General features: G+C 46.5%; 1 protein-coding gene across 1 annotated transcript in view; it reads right to left on the minus strand.

Moving 5' to 3' along the window:
• atad2b (ATPase family AAA domain containing 2B) overlaps positions 1-20,426 on the minus strand; it is a gene marked incomplete at its 5' end in the record, with an annotated part of 56,603 nt that extends 36,177 nt beyond the window's left edge. Inside the window, 23 exons of the mRNA XM_079180736.1 lie at positions 998-1,120; positions 4,082-4,241; positions 4,331-4,524; positions 5,692-5,827; positions 10,734-10,919; positions 11,093-11,279; positions 12,092-12,242; positions 12,907-13,218; positions 13,334-13,424; positions 14,550-14,709; positions 15,350-15,438; positions 15,670-15,844; positions 15,962-16,077; positions 16,200-16,311; positions 16,463-16,564; positions 16,769-16,844; positions 16,981-17,124; positions 17,314-17,443; positions 17,564-17,663; positions 18,002-18,149; positions 18,269-18,300; positions 18,582-18,748; positions 20,328-20,426. Of these exons, the coding sequence (XP_079036862.1) occupies positions 998-1,120; positions 4,082-4,241; positions 4,331-4,524; positions 5,692-5,827; positions 10,734-10,919; positions 11,093-11,279; positions 12,092-12,242; positions 12,907-13,218; positions 13,334-13,424; positions 14,550-14,709; positions 15,350-15,438; positions 15,670-15,844; positions 15,962-16,077; positions 16,200-16,311; positions 16,463-16,564; positions 16,769-16,844; positions 16,981-17,124; positions 17,314-17,443; positions 17,564-17,663; positions 18,002-18,149; positions 18,269-18,300; positions 18,582-18,748; positions 20,328-20,426 (3,190 nt within the window). The remainder of the gene's footprint in view (positions 1-997; positions 1,121-4,081; positions 4,242-4,330; positions 4,525-5,691; positions 5,828-10,733; positions 10,920-11,092; positions 11,280-12,091; positions 12,243-12,906; positions 13,219-13,333; positions 13,425-14,549; positions 14,710-15,349; positions 15,439-15,669; positions 15,845-15,961; positions 16,078-16,199; positions 16,312-16,462; positions 16,565-16,768; positions 16,845-16,980; positions 17,125-17,313; positions 17,444-17,563; positions 17,664-18,001; positions 18,150-18,268; positions 18,301-18,581; positions 18,749-20,327) is intronic.
• Positions 20,427-22,239: the final 1,813 nt, after the last annotated feature.

Genomic DNA, 22,239 nt, shown 5'->3' on the forward strand with positions numbered 1-22,239 from the left:
ACTTAAAAGCTCAAGTGTATCATTTAACTACACCGCGTGTGTGTGTTTTTATGTGCATAAACCTAATTTAGAGTTACCCCTAACTCCACCGGGCAGCGCTCGGGGCTGTTTGGTGAGCGTACAGATGCAGGGAGCCAGCAGACAGCGAGCACAGAAGGTACTGTCTGGAACGCTGGAGCCTCGGGCATCGCTCCTCTCCGCGCCACATACTCCTACACTAAAAAACAGACTCCTCCCGTCAAGTACCACTGGGCAAGCCTACAGAATCTTTGTTTCTCCCCCCAAAAAAAAGCAGGTTTCTACTCTCTGAAATAATCTATCAAAAAAAAAAGAGAGGACGGTGACAGAACAGGCCGGGGACTACACCGCCAACACGGGCCGGCTCATTATTCAAGTGACTCGGTATTCTTCCAAAATCTTTATTTATTTAGATAAACAAATGATGCGTTTCACTTCAGTGTTATTCGTGTGCTAAATGAGTCTGCTCTACTATTAACGTACTGAAAACAACCACCTACATAAAGTGGGCAATGCAGACAGAACAATGGGTATTTATCAAGTAACTGGAGTTATGAGTTATGATCTTGTGATGTAAGGAGTATCTAAGCAAGGAGGCAAACCGTCTGCCACGGCCTCCAAGTGGTCCATCAACTCCTGGTAATGGACACCTGGAAGAGCATTATCACGCTTATACCATGGTCACATGCCAAAGAATGAAAAAAAGATCATCTTAGATACGACTTCTGTCCGCTCACAGTTTTGTAGATGAAATATTTAAAGAAATTATAATTTAATGTATGTCGCGCTTTAATTTAGACAGTGAACCGACCGTTATGTATTCACCCAGACCACGGGCATAAACAAGGATATGTTTGGGCCTGCACATCTTTCCATGTTTACAGAGAGATAATGGTGTTTACCTGCACAACTGTGCACAGACAGGACTTTCAGGTACAAACAGCGAGTGTGTGTGTTATTTAATGACAGGTTTCCTCACCCCTCTTCCTGCGCGCCTCCTTGATCTCTTCACACATGCGGTCGAACTCGGGGTCCAGCTCGGCAGCGAATATAGCGTGAGCGGTGTCCTTTAAACTGCATGCTCGGTGCCTGATCACCTTGTCTGAGAAAGGAGGAGAGAGTGAAACACAACATTAGTGTCAAGTGCTTGACATGTATATACACAAGGGACATGTCCTTTGTATCAAACCTGTATATTTGCCATGGTATTCTAACAATTTTTCTCTTTTAGATATTGGTTTCTCTTTTCCTTCCTCCATTTAATTTTCAGTTTGATGTTGCATGCTCTCCCCCCCCCCCCTCATCATGTATGAATATGTAAGACAAGGAGTCGATACCCATTCCACTGTATGTGTGAGAACAGGGATTGTAGCATTTTCTCACAGGTTGAATAAAAGGATAGCGCTAGCTTTGGTGAGAAGCGTTAACAGGCATAACTCAAGTAATGCACGAGGTCCTTGATCACCACTTCACCCATTCCAGACAGAGGAGGGTGCATTCACACAAACACGCTGAAATGCTGTGTTTTGGTGGGGGGGGGGGGGTTTTATTCACTCTCACATGCACACTCCTTACACCTTCACAACTTTTCTGTCTCTTAGATGTAGCACAGCATCATTAAATCCTCCTTTTTTCTTCTTTTTTTTAAACCGGCTCCTGCATCCATGGAGGGAACATAGAGCCGGAGCTGAAGTGGCGGACTAAAAGCAGAGGCACAGTAAACAGACAGCCTCTCATTACGGCAGGCAGAGGGAGAACAGTTCAGCCAGAGAGTGGCAGAGGGGTCACAAGCTGCCATCTTCCTTTGTCTAATTGGAGGGCGGCTGCCTAATTGCGATGGAGGCAATTTGTGGGTGTGCTTTTCTACTGACAGAGTATGTCTGAGTGTGTATGTGTGTGTGCGCATGCGAGTGCATTATAAGTGTGGGGGGGGGGGGGGAAATGCCCGTCAGTGGAAGGGGTGTCAAAAGGCCAGGTGGGAAGCCGAGAGCTCATCAGAACCCTTATTGGCCCTGAATAACCTCCCCTATCTAGAACACGCAAGAACGTTCTGACATACAACGCTGTTGCTTACCCGTCATAGTCACAGGGTTGTTATCGCCGTTTCCCCTCAAGCAATAAAGACGCATTTGTGAAACTGAGTCGCATTGTGGAGCACAGGAGATATCAGCCTTTTTTACAAACGTAACCCACGTTATTATTTAGCGAGGTGAGGGGGTAAAAAGACGGGGAAGCCGACATGATTGGAGGACAGTTGCGATGAAGATAGCGCGAAGGACAAGGAGAGACGGAGCACTGAGAAATAATGAGGTTTTTTTTCCTCTGCACTTTTTTTTTTCCGAGCTGGTGTAGAATTTCCCCGGCAGCGTAATTGTGCAAGGCCATATTTCCCAAGCAAAGCGCAGGGTGAGAGGCTTTCTTGCTCTTCTTTATTAACCTGCCTAATTGCATTTTTTCTCTTTAGTGTTTCATTTGTAGACCCAGCATTCCAACAAATGACCCGGGCCCTCTGCCTGCAAAGGCAGAGATATGATTTATTAATTTGGGCTGGAAGATAATTGCTTCCCATCGGTGTCAGGCAGCTACATCTTTATGCGGGAACAAAAGCAGGTAAACACACAGGGCGAGAATTTAAATGGTCATATCGACTGAAAGGTCCGAAGCAGGTCTTCTGTATGCAGCTTTCAATTATCATCATGGTACTGCTGTTGAGGATTAGATTCAGGTAGAAATAAACTGTTTCTCTTCCGTGCAACAAGCTCATTTTCCATGTTTTTTTTTAATATACATTCACAAACATGCATCCCTCTTCATATGGGCTTTTCCCTGTCGTGCAGGCAAGTAGCCAATTTAAACAATACATATAAATCCAATTTATTTTGTAAGCTACCGCAAATAACGGGCCTCTTTGTTTGCGTTGTGTGTTTTCCAGCACTCATTATGGAGCCCGGATTTGGCTTTGGAAAAGGTGCTGAGACGGGGAGGAGGATGATGTAAAAATCGGTTCAAACTGCAAGACAAGAGACAATTAAATGTTCATGCATATGCAGCCTCTCAGCTACGGAGCAGGAATTACACGGTCGGAACGTATTTTCAGGGGGGGGGGGCGGTATGCACTTTATTTCATTTGAATTTCCAAGTTGAAGAAACCCATCTTGAGGCCTGGAAGCCCTTTTCATAAGTCATTAAGTGTTAAATCGAATTACTTTTTCCTCAGCCTAATGGAACACAACAGTAACTACCGAGACACACGGTCAGACTTATATGGATAGTCCAATGTTGATGTATTAGAAAACTAAAGAACTTCTTTTGGGATATAGAAGTGTGATAGTGTGAGAGGTTGTTTAGATATCCGTTGTCAGTTTCAGGGACAATCTTAAGATTGAGTTTAGGATTAAAGGAATTCCTCGACATTTGAGTGAACTTACTTATGTGTTTTGTGAAGTAATTTGAGTATCATCCCTCAAGACAACATGACACAGTGGATATGCCAGGTCACATTGGGCTCAGATGCAAACACAGACTGTATACAAGAAGACCTGTTTTGAAGCCTCTAGTTCGGCCTATTGGCCGTCGCCACCTTGTTTTTTGCAACCAGAAGTGACACAAGAGGGTGGAGTCATTTTTCTCATTGACTTCTATTCAATCGGACTTCTTTTTGCAACCGGAGGAGTCGCCGCCCCCCTCGATGGGCACCAGAAAGAATGCAGGTTCTCCTTCCAGACCCGCAGGATGCAGCCTGCTATTGTTCCGGGTTCAGAGGTCACAGAGCGCAGTCCACCGAAAACATTACATGTCCCACAATTTAAGCTTCTGCATTTTCCAAATGCACTAGTATTATTCAAACGTATTGTTTGAACGGTTTAATACAAATACGTGATGTTACACCCCTAGAAACAAATAACCGTAGCTTGCGCGTCATAATGAGATTATTAGGAGATGGCTCAAGCGTAGTAGGACAGCACAGAAGGCCCGGGTATAAAATGCACGGCCCGCCACTGAATTGCATGTGCATAGCATTTATGTTCAGTACCCTACATGTATACGTAGTATTACTCCTCACCTCCAGGATCCTTGTCAGGATTGTATTCTAAAGCGTTGCTGCAGATGAGGTCGATGTCCCTCAGGAAGTCCTTCACTCTCAGGTACTGGTGGGTGTCAATCTTGGTCATGGCAGTGGACAGGTCCATCGGCTGCAGAATAACCTCCAGGTAGTCCGACACCTGACACGCAAAGTCCGTTTTAACACGGGATTAAAAACCGGATTTGTCAAAAACCGTGAGTGAGATACCAGGGGTTCGGTCCTCTTTACCTCATCGATGTCAACCGGCTTGCTGAAGATGTTGAAGCGTTTGTCGGTGGCCAGGCGCTTGGTCACGTCCCTGAGAAAGAGCCGGAGCTCCCGTAGTGTGTTCTCCTCCTGCTCGGCCAAGCGGCGCTGCTCCTCTGTTGACAGGACTCTGGGGCCCGGAGCCTCTGCCACCGGCAGCACCTCTTCACACCTCCCTGTCGAGAGGGAAGCACAAACAGAAAAGTTCGCTAACGAATTAGAATGCATTTTCATACAGCTTCCATCTGTAGACCTACAAATGTAACACCAGGAGCGATCCAGAGACAAAATAAAGGATGTTTGTGCGTTTGCTCCACAGCAACTAAACACAAAGGCCTCACACCTACAGGCAAAAGCCCTACTTCCATCTATGCAGATACAAAATATAGGCACACAGCTAGCACATCGGTTGGAAGTGGACAACCACAGTCCAACCCACCAATCTCCACCCGGATCCTTTTTTTCCATCATCGCAGACACGGACCAAAAAAATACTTACCCCCGGTTAGAAGAAAAGAAAAAAAACCTTTTAAGATTCTTGCAGCTCTTTCCTGAACACAGGTTTTGATATCCACTAAGGAAAAGCCTCTGGACTATGACAGAGTGATGAAGAAAGGGAAGCACACATCCTCTCCTCCTCTCCCAAGGCGCCAGTCCTCGCCCAAGGCATCTGCCGACATCGTTAGGAAGCTCTCCACGGCAACCTCGGGCCGCTTCACTCAGTAGCAGCAATCCAAAGCCCTGATTCTAATTATGGCTAATAACAGCCGGCCCCCTCGTAGCGATTCCTCTCCCCGCTTTCCCGCCGGCCTCTCAGCTGGAAGCCACAACGCTGCCTTATCCAGGCAGGAACCCCCGAAGAGCACCGGGCGAGTAAAGCGGGGGACCCCTGCCTGGCATCAATGAGCAAACTGCAGCTGAACGCTGGGCACAATTTCCATTTGAAAGCCCGGGCGGACAGTTGTCTTATATTGAACCTGATCGTGGGGCGAGGGGACCACAGGCAGGGGGTACTTGGAGGGATGGGTGGGGGTTGCTGATTTTGATATGCATGAGGGTTGGAGATGTCCAGAATAAATACTGGCTCCACACTTTGATTATCAACCTCTAAAGAGATATTAAACAGATTCTGAACAGGTAAAACATGTAGCTGCAGAGTGCAGATGTGAGTTAAATACACATACAGGAGGATATTTCAAATACTGAAAGACTTGTGGGAGAGATTGAGACCAGAGCTGGGAAGGAAAGAAGCATTTGCAGACAAACACTGCCCTCTAGGACTGACAGCAGAGATGAGTCATAACTGTCTCGTCCTGCATGTCTCAGCGAACGGCACTCAGTACCTGTCGTCCTGAGGCGAGGCGGAGCTCTGGCCGCTTGGACCAGCAGCAAGTCGGAGAAGAAGCTCTTCCTGTCCTCTTCTGCTGGTGAGCACAGCGTCACGACCTCACCGTAGGTCCTCTGGAACAAACTTCTGAGCTGTAAGAAAAACAATCAGGGGGGTTGATAAGAATTCAGATCACCATGAATCGCAATCACTTACAATTAAACTCCTCTTAATATAAATCACACTACACTAAATGCATTTCTTTCATTTCTTAATTTTAGCTCCCTGCTAAATGCATTACATTTTGAGAATACTTTCATTTCATACACCCACCGTCTTCTTGAACTAATTACTCCAATTTATGTTTGTTACATAAAAGACAGCGTGCAGCTGATTGTGCCAGTTTTCATCAGCTCCCAACATTAAAGTGAAGCCCGACTGAGCACAGCAGAAACCCAGCGCACTGCTTACAAGTTCAGGACTTCACTAACAGATGACACATTTCACTTCCAGGTTTAACCGCAACAGTGGTACAAAAATAAAAAAAAAGGGTCTTCAGTGATTTCAAGACCACATGATAGCTGATCAAAGCAAAGCTTCCGAACTTCATCAATGATGCATCGCCCTTAAAAATGCAGTAGTTTAAGGATGTGGGCCCAGATATCATTTTAAGCTTTCAGACATTTAAAATATGGAAAAAAAAAAAAAGGTAAGAGGTCTGAAGTTTTGTTTATACTCGTGCTCGGCACCGTAGAGCGAGAACATTGCAATAATTTAACTGAATCATAGATGAATAGTTAAACGGTGCAAGATGTGAGATTGGGAGCATTTCAATTGCCTCTCGACGGTTCTCAACATGGCGACGCCCGAGCCATTTGGCCCGCAGCTTTCGGTGCCAACAGTACAGACTGCGGCAAAAGCGTGCCTCCAGAGCTAACAGTGTTAGTTGAGGGGGAACCAGAGGGTTGGTGCTACGCTTCCTCACAGAGTCCAACGACGCCGTCGGTCAGGGCGGCGTTATCAGCTGTAACCGCCGCATGAGAGCAGTGCAGGACGGCGGCCGTGAGATGACCAGTGGGGCACGCCCACACGCACCAACACGCACCAACACGCACTGAAAGCACAAACGGCCGACCCGGATATGTCAACGAAGCGAGGAGAAGCTCCGATAACGACATCCACAGAGGGAGAGAGAGACTTCTCTGCTCAGGTTGACACTACGCCATTGTATCTTTATTTAACAAATAGTTATTAATGCTCTATATTGCTCATTTAAAAATGCAATATTGGTAGACAAATACATAAACCTTTTTCCAGCTCCATAACATTCTGGTGTGCATCTCTACTGGGGCTACAAGCGGCTTCAAAAGATCCCAGTTCACTTCCATGATGGAGCTCAAGGCTGCTCCCGACGGGGAGCCCTGTTGCTGACAAAGCACCTACTTCCCCCCCCCCCCCCCATCATCTGTCTTTCACATCGATCCTCTCCTTTAACCGTGACATGTTTGTTCTCTCTCTCTCTCTGGAGTTCACACACTCTCCTCAGAAGGCAGGAGGGGGAAGAGGAGGAATGGAGTAAAAAGGAGGAAGACAGTAGGGGAGCCAGAGACAGCCAACGTGTATGTAGCACACAGCGGGTAATGATCCGCAGCATTTTTCATCATGATGAAGGCTGCAGGGGTGTTGACACACGGAGGGCGAGCAGAAAATGTGTGGCTAGATGAATGCTTAAAAAGAGACGAGAGCGCTAAATGTACAAAGAGAGGAGCAACTATAAAACAAAACCGGACAGCCGTTCTGCTAGCATGATCACTTCTGAGCTGCAGACAGACTTAAAAGAAAAAAAGTAAAAAGACTTTTGTCAGACTGTCCTGCTCCGAGTCCTGTTACATCTTTATCTCAATTTTCTAAAAGATGAAAATCCCTTCTGCAGGTATTAAAGTGAGATGGCAATAAAACACAGCGCGAGTGGAAAAACTCTTCATCTAATCCACATAAACATGACAACTGTCTACAACTACAAGGGTAAAGAAGTAATGTCAACGTCCTGCGTTAGGAAAAATGTTTAAAAATGACAATCCGGACAGAAATGTACACACTAAAGTCAAAATGGTGATCACTGATTGAGGGTAAAACAGCAGGAGATGGTCAGGCAGTGATGCTCGAGCTTCAGGACGTCCCGGGACGGGATAGGAGTCAATGAGTGCCGATGACAATGACTGCACACAGTTCTTATTAAACCCCTTGGACAACATAAGAGAGCCATGGCATTCACCATACTGGTGAAGGGCGAGCTGAGGCTGAGCTTGAAGGCAAAGCTCTCAATTTAACATCTACATTCAGCAACTCCCTCCTGGGGAACTGAAAGGAGTCAGTCGAGGTGGTCCGGGCATCTGATTGGGATGCATCTCTCTGTGGGGGTGTTCCAGCACTGGTCCAACTGGGAGGACACCACAGGGCACGCTGGAGGTATCACATCCCATCTGGCTCGGGAAGGCCTCGGGACCCCCCACCCCCCCAAAAAAAATGAGCTGGAGGATGTGGCTACGGAGACGGACGAGTGGGCTACCTAAATGTTTTAAGACTTCTTTTCTCATTCCAATTAAAATGTCTTAATATTACCAAGTAATACAAGTAAACTGCTCCTTGACAGGGTGTATTTGTATTATGCTATTCTATCATATCAGTGGCATAAAATGACAATAATATCCGTCGCAAAGAAGTTATCGTGACGGGTATATTCATACCATTTAAAACACTCTTTTATGTGATGTATGACGCCTCTGAAAACGCACACCCTGAAGAGCAAAGACTGATGGGACACCATATCTCACTCTATCTGCAGTTGCTTCACACTTTTAAAAAAATCACATGTTCGAGCCATTTCCATCGGTCCTCCGCCGAGGAGGAAGCCGGTCTAACCAGAGTGAGCGTCTGCTGAGGGAGGGAGGGAGGCTGTGTAGTTGGACCAAAGCCTGTGGTGTCAGCTTTGGCCGGGGAGGGATGCTGCCTCTTCCCCTGCTGCGGTCTGGAGCGGAGACAGCAGCTGTCACCGTGTTCTCCGTGCCAGAGAGCGAAACAACACTTCCAGAGATCGCCAGAATCACTTGAAGCGCCGTCAACTGCAGCGTGTGTGTGTGTGCACGCCGTAAAAAAAATGGAACCAAAACTCCACTGGGCCACTTTGAGACAAGCGATAAGCAGCATTTGAACAAAACAAAACGAAATAGGTCAAATTTATAGACGAGACAAAACTGCTTAACATGGCACACAAGCCTCAGTGGAAATTCACTCACTCAGCAAATAATCTGCAGATCGTACGCTCGGTGGGAAACCCGAGGCCCGGTCTCTGACTTCACATAGAGGATCAGAGTCTGCGTGCCGGTCCTCCACATAGCAGAAAACTTCAAAGCGGCTCGTTATCACACTTATGGAGTTGATTATAGTACAGCTGAGAGCATGTATTTATGTAAACAGTCCATTCGGTGCATTTATCTGGTAACAGCCAGCGTCAAGAGACTTGGAGCCAAAATAACCAGAACAGCAGGCTTATCAAGACTAGTAAAGTAACTGCCACAGAACGTAGGCAGTAGTCTAGCACAATAATAATAATAATAACCTCATTGTTGAACTTCGAGGCCGATCCTTTGTCATTGCCAGTGTGGGAACAACACAGAAGGAAGCACAGAGTGCGGTGCAGGTAGAGTGGTTTGGAGAAGTTAAGAAGAAGAACTGATTAACAAGTGTAATGGAGTAATTCCACAACAAATCAGCAGCGCAAGACACTGAAATGGGGGAAGAACAGCCAGGACAAAGCCGACATAGCCTGAGGACAGTGTTGATATGCTCACGCTGGCTCCATACTGACTTGGGCACACCATTTGTTCCATCACGAGCTCCCCGATACTCCAGGCTACACGCTATGTGTTCAATGACCAAAGAAAAGGTAATTTGAATGAAAAGAAGTAATTGCCAATCCTCCGTGGTTTCAGCCAGTCACCTAGCATGTAATGAACAGCAATCTGCCATGAGACACTTTCATATTGCTAATCACCAAACGTGGCGGAGGGAAGGGAAGCAAAAAAAGGCTTGAATAATGTTAAGAGTTGCAGGGAAATATCAAAACACATAATACAAAAAAAGGCAGGGAAAGAAAGATAGAAACGCAAAAAAAATAAAATAAAAGAGTGTCAACTACAACGCCTGGGGTTAAAAAAAAAAAAAAGAGCTTCGGCCTCAGTGGGTTTAACAGCCCCGGTGCCTCAGACATGAAGGGCCGAGCTCTCCTTGTACCATAGCAGGGCCGAGGCCTTGCAGAAACAGCAGCCCCACACACACACACACACACACACACACACACACACACACACACACACACACACACACACACACACACACACACACACACACACACACACACACACACAGTCTGCACAAGCATATTGTAATGGTGTGTGTGTGTGTGTGTGTGTGTGTGTGCCCTGGGTTGAAGACATCAGGCTGCCAACCCCCAGATCTAATTAAAACGCTTCTGTTGCCCGACTAGAGACCCTCTTCTTTATGTTGATCCGACCCCCCCCCCCCCCGCCCCCTCCTCCAATTCCTTCTATTTCTCCTCAAACCCTCCCTCACAGCCTAACCCACACCGGGTGGCCCGACTCTGCTTTGGCTTGCAGAGAGAGAATAATAAATTCAAGGGGCAGGATGAAGGAGCAGGGGTGGGGGATACCCGTGGTGAAAAGTGGGGAGCGGGATAAATGACAAGAAAAGGCAGATGGAGCCAAAGTAGATAAAAAACTCGGTGGGAGCCGCTGACCTCGACTGCGACACCCTGCGTGGGTCTGCACTAGCGCTGCCGAGTATGAGCGAAAGAAAGACAGCCTCTGAATCATGCCTCCAATACCATATTAAAAAAAAGGACATCAGGGTAACACTCTCCTCTCTCATATAATGGAAGCAATTCCACCAACAGCTATACGTAATCATAAAAGAACACGGCCCGGGCCTCCGGGTAAATCGGAAAATGTCAGCTCGGGTGTGTGTACACTGTGTTCCTACCTCTTCTGACAGCTGCGAGTAGTGAGTCTCAGCAGTGGCGAGGATGAGGACGGGGCTGAAAGAGGGCACATCCTGCAGCAGGGTGAGGAAGGTGCTCTTCACGGTGTCGCTCACCGTCTCCCACCACTCGGAGATGTGCGGCATGAACACCACGCTGGGCACGCTCCGACGGGCCTCCCGGAAAACCTGCAGCCACACGCATATAGGTCAAGCACACATCGCTGCCTAAATCTGAATAAGAGAAAAGCTGTTGTGCAAATTATTAAAAACCTAAAAAGGCAATAAGTTGCTTAAGTCTCTCAAGGTTTCCACCACCTGTGCAACAGATGGCCTTGCGTGTGTGTGTGTGTGTGTGTTACCTGAGCACAGGACTCCTCTGGCGTCTTAGCGCTGACGGAGTAGAGAGTGGGCAAATCCAGCCGGTGCACCGGCAGCTTGTCCAGGTGGTGCAGCAAGGCGGGGGCCACGTGGGAGCTCTGCCCTGAGCCGGGGGCCCCGGCCAGCATCAGACGAGGCCGGTATGCCGTGGGCTGTTGGAGGGCAGAGCTGGAAGCAGATGGGGGGGGGGTGTGAGCATAACATCCATCGCCTTTCCATCACAGACCAGCTCATAGCTCGGTTTTGTTAATCTGCTCCAGTAAGCTGATGTCGGAGTGTAAAGCTACAGTCGATACTAACTTAACCTGTGAATGCATTTTTACTGGGAAACCACCTCCGTACATGTGGACAACACGAGCAACATTCTAGATATATTCGCACAGTTTTCTGTCAAGTCTGAAACATTTTCAAGGACAAAACGGTCGAGACAGCAAAATGAGAGCAATCAGAACACAATGAAGACAGATCTGTGTCGCTTCTGAACAACAATGAACTCTTTGAACTGAACCCTGTGCTCGAGTGCTGGAGTACAATGAGCCAGACACAAGTTAAAGTGGTGAGAGAAAGAGCTTCTTACAGCACCGTGTGGAAGCCTTCCCCTTGTGTGCCCGTCACATGGACTGCAGCGTGAAGTCTGCACGCAGCAGCGCAGTGGGTGTTTGTACACAACACATGGATTTCTACTGCGCGTTTTAGAAGTGAGGGCGTCTCGCTGTTACACGCAACTCGTGATGTGTTATGTGCAACATTTGGAACTCCTGTAGAACCCCAAACCCTGTGTTGTATCTTAATTAAGAGGATTCCCTCTACTAGCACGAAAACCGTACTTCTAAAGCTCACTAGGCCATCGGTATCCTGTAGAAGCATGCTCTGTGTCTGCTTGGTATGTTGGCATGTTGTTATTAAAATTCTAGACAGAAAACATTTAGTAAAAATAATTTTCAATGAATGAAACGTTCTGTTTTTGCCTGCGGACTCACGAGGAGAAGTGGAGGAAGGGTCTGTGCGTTGCAGAGGAGGAGGGCCGACTCTTTGGGGATGCAGCAGGCTGGACTTCATAGATGGAGGCAGAGCGCTCCTCATTGTCATCGTCGCTGTACAAGTGGTCTTCAAGCAGCTGATTGTCACCGCCTGGCACACACAGAGAGAGAGAAACGCTGCTCATACAGCCGTGCGCATATGAGGCAAAATAAGCTTTCCTGAGGTTATTTAGGACCCTGGTGGCAAATGCACTTAAAAGTTTGTCTCCACAAAGTTTAATCCTCAAAGCGGCCCTATCCACTGACATTAATGAGGTCATTTAACAGAAAAAGTGACAATAAAAAAAACAGAGCTGGCTTATTAGGCGAGATGTAATGGGCATTTAAAGCGATACAGCACCCTGGGAACCGTATGTCATTATTGGGTGCAACTCCCGGAAGCAATCTCCCACTGGTCAAGTGCTGCACTGTGGCTAATCTGCTGTAAACACTTGTGTTGACTGGAGTGGGAGTTGAGGTATTCAAGTGCAAGCAGGATGACTGGTTATCCAATCTCTGTGCTATCACCTCTGCATTCTCTGGGGGAGTGTTTCATCACACTTTAGGTTCAGCGTGTGAGGGTGATACGGAGCATTTTGGTAATAAGGTGAGGGGGGGGGGGATAAACAATCAGATGCTACAGAAAAAAGCACACTAACAAGTGAGACAGGTGGCAAGGGAGAAGAGAGCAAGAGAGTCGACGTGGGAGAAGCAACTGCCGGCAGTAGGAAAGTGAAAACAAATGAAACCGCGGGCACCTGGTCCCAGATCCCTACCGTGTGTGTTGTCCCTGTCAGTGCACTGAGCGTGGGGGAAGACTCGGAGCAGAGCTTTTAGCACCAAGGAGAAAGAGCTGGCCAGCAGGGGCCTGAGGGTGGGGGACAGGGCTCGGCCGGGGGGGGCCAGGGCCCTCTGGGAGGCTGGCACGATTGTCGTAATGGCCTTGCTGAAGTCGGCGGGCCCTAAGACGATGGAGGCGACGTCCAGGTTCAGCTTGACGCTGCTGCCGTAGATCTGAGGGTAGCGGCGGCGCAGCGCCGCCAAGGCCGCCTCTGTGCAAAGTGCTTTGATGTCAGCACCGCAGTAGCCTGGGAGCCAACCACATACACACATGTTAGTTATCGATTGGTCTGTTTGATTTGGGATTTAATAACAACTTGATCCAACACTTGTATAACAAAAAGGGGGCATACAGTCTCTTACCGACACATTTTTCTGCTAGTTCATCTACAAATGGCTCGGCCAGTTTGGGATTCCACTCCCGTGTGTGGATCTCCAAGATGTGCTTTCTGGCCTTGTGGTGGACAAAAAGGAAAAGAGACACAAAGAAAACAGTCAGCAGACAAACAAGAACAGCATGTCAACAAAACACTGGTTCAAACTGCCATAGTGGCCTCCACTACGAACAAACAGTGTAAAAACAATAGAGTCGACGAGTGAGGCGTGACAAATCACATCATGAATATCATAATTAAAAGAACATGTTTTACTCACCGTAACTCTATCTAGATCTGATAACAGCAAGAGAAAAATCAAAAAAGGAATCAAGTGCAGGAGTGAGCTTTCAGCACAACACGCCCTTCGTTTCATTGCCTCCACAGGACTCTGCTTTGATGAGCACGCGTTAAGAACAAAGCGGGCTTTGTCGAGAATCAAGGGTAATAGTTTTCATCATCTTTCATCACTGAGCCAGATTTCACACGGGGTTTTCTTTCTTTGGGCGTCACGAGAGGGAGCTGAAGTCGAATGCGGACGAGCGGACGAGCGGCTCGCCGGTTTGCACAGGAGCAAGGATTTCACTTCTGTGCTGGTGAGCTGAACCGGTCTCTGATTACCAACGATCCCACCGTGTGGCTGGTCAGCCCGGCTCGATGGGAGAGGAGTCACCTACACGGAGCTGTTTGTCTGACTCGATGTGAAAAAAAACAAGTCCCCTCAAGTGCGAGATAAAAGCGTAAAGCATCGCAATAAATCTTCATATAATTATTTTTAATTTTCCAGACACATAATGAGCATCTGCTTTGCCATTTGCTTGTTGGATCAGAACATCTAACAGCGAGGAAAGAACCGTGGAGGAGACTCTTAAGAGCCAGAGGGCTGCTCGTACTCATTTCACTGCACGACTCTTATGAGTAAAACACCCATTTACTTCTGCAATATATCCAGCATCAAGCTGGGCGTGCATGTGGGCGTGTACAGCGCTGTATGTACATTAACTTCACCACATTCAGATTCTGCAGTGCAACAATATCCTAAAACCCATTGTGCACGTTGGACTCATGCAAATAAACAAATTCTTTCTCCTTCGATGAAAAGGATCCATCGAACGAGAATCAATGCAGTGAAAACAAGACGCTGCATGTGTAGTTTGGGTCAATGAACACGTGTTCAGTGAACAGGATATCGACGGCGGCCTCACCTTCTTGTCGGGCAGGTTGAACAGAAACTCCCGGTCAAAGCGTCCAGGCCTCCTGAGTGCCGGGTCGATAGAGTCAAGTCTGTTTGTAGCACCGATGACCACTATCTCCCCGCGACTGTCCAAGCCGTCCATCAAGGCCAGCAGAGTGGAAACGATGGAGCTAAGGGGGGGGAGACATCATGTAAGTACACGTTTACAGCACAAACACTTTACTGAGTCGGTTAGTGTCCAAATAAACAAGACATTATTCCTGCAAATAGAACACAGAGCTGGTCTATCAAACACGCGTATTGAACAAAACAGTGAGGGGCAAATATATCAACACTTCTATTTCCGTGTTGACGAGAGCTCCGTGCGTGTGTTTACCCAGCATGGCAGCAGGAGAGCATTTACAGACGCAAGCACAAGCACGTTTCAGGTTTTTGAATAAACTTCCGTCCAGAATTAGATTTCACAGTAACAAATATTCCACTCTCTAGACGGCAAGCGTTTCCACGAGGATCAAATGCAAGCTGTGCCTGCATAACAGCACACCTCCTCACCTGCAGATCATGCTGAAGATGTCTGAGTAAGAAGTGAAATAGATGGCAACTCAAATTAACAAATATGAACTCAAGTGTCATCCGAATGAAGCCAACTTCTTTCTAAATCAAAGCTGCAGTGCCGTGACAGTAGTCAAGAGCTAGAAAACCTGCACCACCTATTGGCAGGGAACGTACCAGCAGCAGCAGTTCAGGCCTGCAGAGGCACACAGGCCAATGTGTGTGGGGTAACGTTCAGGTGTTCTTAATCAGCCTTACCTGTGTATCTGGTCCTGCCTGCTGGAGCGAACAGGAGCCAAACCATCGATCTCATCAAAGAAGATGATGGACGGCCTCATCAGGTAAGCCTGACCAAAAGCATACACAAGAGAAAAGGTCAAACCATTAGAAAAACAGTACAGCACAGAAAGATAACTCAGCTAGCTGAGTTCTGTTTACTTCAATAAAAGGTTTTCGACGATATTAAGTCGCAATAGCGGAGCTGAAAATATTCTACCTGCAGCCCACCAGTGGGTCATTTCAGCTCAAGTGACTTGAGGCTGTGGTTATCCCCGTTCCACCCCACCAGTGTGCCTCACCTGGTCAAAGAGCAGGCGGAGCTGGCGTTCCGATTCCCCGACCCACTTGCTGAGGCAGTCGGCTCCTTTCCTCATGAAGAAGGAAACCTTCTTGTCTCCCTGGCTACACTCGTTGGCCAGCGCCCGGGCTACCAGGGTCTTTCCGGTCCCCGGAGGGCCGTAGAACAAACACCCTCTACGAAGAGAAAGGGAGAAGGAAATGGAAACCGTGTTCATTTGACGTATCTGGCATCTGTGTACCGACACAAACATGAAAGTGGAATAAATAAAACACAATTGGAGTTGTTCTCACCTGGGAGGCTGAATCTTAAACCTCTCAAAGATCTCAGGGTAAAGCAGAGGGAACACTACCATCTCCTTCAGAGACTGAATGTGATTACTGAGGCCACCCACGTTGTCAAATTTCACCTGAAGAGAGAAAACACACATTTGTAACCGATGAAAACTCTCCATTCAAAGAGTAATTGCCTCGTAAAAAAAAGAGGCTAAAACTGTGTTTTAAAGCGGTGTGTATTAGTGTTTCCACTCACTGAGCTATCGAGGTTCATAGGGTCCACGTCAGCCAGGCTGGCACCCACTTTGGCCCGATCACGCAGAACCCCGCTCGACAGGTCTTCTGAAGTCAGGTTCATGGGCAAACACCTGTGGAGGAAAAACAGGAAGTACTTTAATAGACCCAGATCTCCATTATTCTAAAGTTCCTTTCAAAAAGAAATGCCAGAAAAGTGTTTCAAAGCAAATAGAAATGAAAGGACGATTAAGAAGAGGGGAGAAAGAAAGCTGCAGTGTTCACCTGTTCCTGGCTCGGGTCATGCTCTTGCTTTTTCTGCGCTCAAAGCGCTCTTCATCAGAAGACGAGGTGGTGTCACTGCTGTGAATGGCATGTTTCTTTACTCTGGCGTGGTGAGACAATCTAGTATCAGTATCACACCATTACACCGTCACATTCCTGACTCAGCAGAGACCAATGAATCCTTTTTTATATAACCACAGCTCAGTTCATTAGTGGAGGTAGTAAAAAAAAAAAAAAAGGCCGCTCATGTGTTACACATTGTGTGAGGCGTTTAGTGTTGGACTGGACCGGGACACTTCTACTAACCTTATATGGCTTCTTCTCGCTGGGGATCTGTGGGTGTCAAAAAGTGAGGGGTTGCTCTGTTTTCTGTTCACAGGTTCTGAGAAAGAAAACGCAAAAACGACCGGTTATCAGAAGAACAAGCCTCCAGAACAGTTTCAAACATGATTAAACGGAGCGGGAAGACAAGGAATGAACAGCTCAACAAAATGTGTGTACAACAGATCAGCCATTACCAATAGGTGGTGCCTCATATCTCTGCACGGTCTTTCGCTGCCTCAGGTTGTACGGTCTGTCATCCTCCTCCCCAGCCTCTTCTGCTTCATCCCCTTCGTCATCCTCATCCTCTGCATCCTGCTCCTCTTCCTCGCCGTGAGAATCTGACAAGTCACAAAACGCAGTTTCAAGCTTCAAATACTTAAATCAAAGTCCACTATACAAATCGACTCTAGAGTTCTTTAGTGTTGATGAATTCAGGTAAAGTAAAGGTGGTTCATTGGGTTTCAATGATCTCTCTCTCTCTCTCTCTCTCCTCTGATTCATAAGAGTAACATTAGTGGGAACCTGACCTTCAGTCCCTTCCTCCTCTTCATCCTCCTGCTCAGTTTTGCTCAGGACTTTGTGGTGTGTAGGCATGCTGAACGTGCTCCTGCGCATGGACTTCCTGCGCTTCACCCGAGAATACATGTCCATGTTTTCCTAAAAAGATAAAAAACACAGAGCCTTTACACCATCACGTTTATTCACATAGGATGATCCGGCAGCGGTACTGTACTCTTCTAGCTCTGGGTCGTGTGGGACACCAAGGGCCGCTCTCACCTCCTCAGTGTCTCCGGTCCACATGCGGAGTCGCTCCACCTCACGGTTCTGCCTGATGCTGCTGATGTTGTCCATCTCCTGAAGGACAGCCTCAGCAGTGCTGCACACACACACACACATAGAACAAAACAGAATATGACAAACTGAAGGCGCCTTTACAGAAGACACACACATGGGTACACAATTAGTCTCATAGAGGTACACGATCTACGGTGTCTACAGTGCAGTTTTGGACAGACATTAAAGTCGTTCTTATTCTAATTGTAAAGAATGACTGATAGTGAAATGCTGACCATCGTCTCTAATTTGAGGGTATTCACATGCATATTAAGAGAACAGGAGATATGTTCCAAGATGAATCTTCCACTTCCAGTTTCTCTTGTGTTGGAAACAATATAGCAAAGAAAGGCCGAGTCAGCAGAGCGACTCGTAGCTTACCTGTTGACCAGCTGGTCAAACAGCAGGCTCTGATTGAGGTGTTCAAATTTGCTCTTCTTCCCCCGGCAGCTCCTCTTCAGCTCCACGTGGCCATTCATGTGAGAGTGATCTCCACCTGTACTCTGCTCACTCCTGTGACTCATATGGGCTGCAGGCATTGACAAAACTTGAATTAGAGACCAAGTTCTTTAAATTGTATGCCTTTCATATACGTTCAATGTATGGCTTTTAAATAAAAAGGGAGAAATTTAAAGAGAAGTGCATTACCGTGTCCATTTTGCATTATGCGGGAGGACAACCTAGAAATAGAACAACAAAACAAAGTCAAAAAATTAGGATTAATCACGTTGAAGTTCGTCCGTTTACTCGATTACAATTCATGACATGAGAAGAATGAACTCTGACTCAGCCATTCAGAGAAAGTCTTGCATATTCAAACTTTATGTGCACAACTTTGTCTGAACTTATTTCTGCTAAAGACAGTGTGTAGCAATGCACTAGCCTATCGTAGTGGTGCACAGATATATGAAACACCATTCAGAGATGCTCATGATGAGCGAAACGGAGGCCAGCAGCTGACCTGGTGCGGTAGGTGGGAATTTCCCAGCTGACCCTCTGGCCCTTAGTCTGCGGGGACGGGGAGGTGTCGCTGGAGCTCGGCTCGGAGGCAGCCTGCCGCCGCGTCCTCTTGGAAGGGGGAGCCAGCCGCGGGCTGCTGGGACTGCTCACATCACTACTGGCCTCCTTCTGTTGAACAAACAAGGATCACACACACAAAAAAATGACAATCAGAACAAGCATGCAACAGAAAAGAAAAACCTCGTCATATACTGGGACAGCCCGTCACAATTATTTTGCATAAAACATTCAACCCCCCGTCGTCAATCACCGTATAAAGCCAGAATGTTAAGCAAATAACAGGCAAGCATGAAGAAACTGCTCAAGTAACAAATCAAGTCCACGTCGACATAAAAGACGAGTATAATGATGAGACAAGACGCCTCGCAACAGAGCACCAGACAGACATGTGCCCTTGATCCTCAAGCCCTTCACAGCTCAACTTCCCCGCCGATATGAGAGCATATCTCACTGTTGTCATAGGAAACTGTCCGCGATGCCTGCAGAGACGGTCCCGTCTGTCTGACAGACTGACTGACTAGATAGATGCAGCAGTGCATTAAGTACGAACAGCTGTGGCCTGATGGGTGCACCTTGGAAGTCATTTAAAAACATTGTCAATCTGGACACAGAAAATTGAGGGAAATGGTCGAGCATTAAGTGTACAAAAACAATCAATATTATTGGGAAATAGCATTGTGAACGTGTTGGGTGCACCACTCTAAAGCCTGTTAATCACAGATCGCTTATCATGTGTCAGCAGTGCAGCCAGGAATAACTCGAATGTCTAAACCCTCGCCAAACAGCACATTAAAACTCGAGAATGTGCTATTGATCATCTATAATTGATCTGATCAGGGTTCGTCTGTGTTAAGTGCTGTAATACCCGTGAGTAATGCCGTGACACGAGACGCTCTGGCCTTGCTTAACCTCAATGTTTACATTTTGAGACAAAGGCTGTCATGCTGTGTGTGTAGGTCACGCGACCACAGTGAAAACATGAGCTATTCATTTAGTGTACATTTCGAAGAAGCACAAAGATAGCACTAAATCAGTGCATTTTAAAAAAAAGACTTTTTTGTGTAAAAGCACGCTGCATCCGGGTATTTTGGGGGGGGGGGGCATTCACAACAGGAAAGTTCACCAAGTTCAGACTTGCTTAATACGGGACTCGAGCCGGTCAACTGTTTTGAACCCGGGGACTCCCTTCCCCCACTGTAAGCTAGCTGTCGAGCTAGCCACGCTAGCTTCACTTGAAGCTTTTATCTCTTCACATTTAAGAAAAATAAACCACGCCAATGCGTCCGGGACGGCCACGCGAAGACGTGCCGATAGTCTCGTGACAAAACCCCAGTTGTCTTTATTTGGGGAGATTTGTGGGGACAACGGTGCAAACAAGTCAGTCGGGCTAAAAATTGCCAAACACAAAGGGAACTCAACTTAGAGCTAGCCAGGAGCTAACATCGCTAGCTTGTAATTTGACAAGCTTGGGCAACAACGTTCAGTGCGAGTGACACGCGCAGCAATCGCTGCGTTCAAGTCCTTTATTGTGCATCTGCGTGACTGGGTGGGTGTCAAGTGTCAACACTTCCCGTGCTTTGCAATAAATAATACATTGTGTGGAGCACCATTTGAGGCCACAGGCTACAGGCTACCTAGCGGAGGCAGCTAGCGCTCGCCGGTGCAAAAGAAAAGAAACCCGGCTTACATGTTCCTCAGAGTTTCGCTCGGTTCTTGACGACGACCTAGTCCTCGAGGAGATGAAGGGACCGCTCCTCGTCCGGGAGCTTTTCCTTGTGTTCACCATGTTTAGTTTAGTTTTTTCTCCTTTTGCCTAACCCTCACTGGATCTCCTTTAGCCGGCTCCAAAGACTGCCTCAGTGAGCGCAGCATCGAGGCGCCATTTCTTTCTCTCTCTCTCTCTCTCGCGCTCTCTTCCTGCCTCTCTCTCTCTCCCTGAAGTGGATGTAGGTCTGTTTGTCAGGTGCATTCATTTTTGCTGACTGGACTACTGCCACACAGAAACTAGTATCATAAACACACAATATAAATATCACAAGGACCATAATAATCAACAGAAACAACATGTTATTTACAGGAGAAATATGTCCAGTGAATACTAGTGATGCTGAATTCTATATAGTTAATTAAAGTCTATCAACTAAGTAGGCTACTATTCGAGCACAATAAATCACTGAAGGAATATTTAAAGAGAAAGAAAAAGTGAAGAAAAATTTGACGTTTGTGAGCTTGAGTACACAGTGTACCCTCCAGATGAGCAGCAGTGGGACGGGTCTGAAGCAAACCAGATGGAAGTGGGCAGACTCCAAGTTATGTGAAGAAAAAGTTCTCCTTCTTCACAAAGAGAACATTACGTACAACGAATCAGTCAACTTTATACCAAAATGTGTAGAAAGTTAACATCAGAAAGTTTGTGATCAAAACTATGCAAACATGTAAAACCTGGAGCTCCAGAACTGTGGAGATGATAATAAAAAACATCATCAAATATATTTTGCAAGATAACTAAAGATTAAATATCAAATGTTTAAAGTGCTTTACTATAAACACAATGCATGTTGTCAAAGTTATTGAAATAATGAGCGTCATCGTCCTCTCTTCTTGTTTTCAGTGTTGCTCCTTGCCTTGTTCTCCACACACCATTTGGTTCCCACATTATTATATAATGACTATATTAAATATAATATCTTTCAGCCAGACTTCACAGTATATTAAACTGGTTGAACCTACAAAGAACCAGCATGTTTTGTTGTCATTCTGTCTCTACTGCAGAATGTCTGAAACCTTTTGATCACACCACGTTTCCTCTGAAGTAAAAGTGATGTTTAACTTTAGTACTTCCAGTGATCGTCTCCAGAAACCCTGTGGGATCCCTTGACCCCACTTTGGGGATCACTGCTGAAACCCAAACCTGTGTGCACTTGTGTGTGTGTGTGTGTGTGTGTGTGTGTGTGTGTGTGTGTGTGTGTGTGTGTGTGTTGTGTAGCCTCTTCTATTTCTGGCTTGAATGAAAATGCAACTGGGCTAGCCATCTGTTTCGTGTTTTGGGGTTCAAGCGATGCCATTTAAAAAGCACAATCAAATCATTATTGTTTTTGTTTGTGTGCATGGAGCTGCTGAATCTGTGATCCAGAAAAAATGGGTAACCCCCAAATGCACCAGATTGAAGCCTTAAAAAAAACTCTTGAAATAGCCTATGTACGTGAATATACCGTGAATTTACTGTCAATCAAAGGATGTATTGAGCCTTTCAATCACTTACGTCGGCTTCATCAGAGAGTAAAGAGGCCGTAGCCTGACTCTGTGTTCAGTTATATTGTGAATTATGCATATTAAAGTGACTCAGCCACATATTAAGTTAATTATTAATTAATACATGTATTAATGACTCTGACTGACTCTGACTGTATTGCTGTAATACAGAATACAACCACAGTTATGGCATCAGTATCTGCTCCTGGTGGTCAGTAGGGGGCATGGCAATGTAGACAGTCTGCAACGTCCCTCACTGGAACCCTTCGAACTGTTAACATCCTTAGTTTGGATGGATGTGTGGTGTGGGGGTGTAGACTGAAATTTATATTGGATGTGAAAGAATA

The sequence above is a fragment of the Pholis gunnellus genome (genome assembly GCF_910591455.1).
Source record: "Pholis gunnellus genome assembly, chromosome: 19".
NCBI classification, from domain to species: Eukaryota; Metazoa; Chordata; class Actinopteri; order Perciformes; family Pholidae; genus Pholis; species Pholis gunnellus.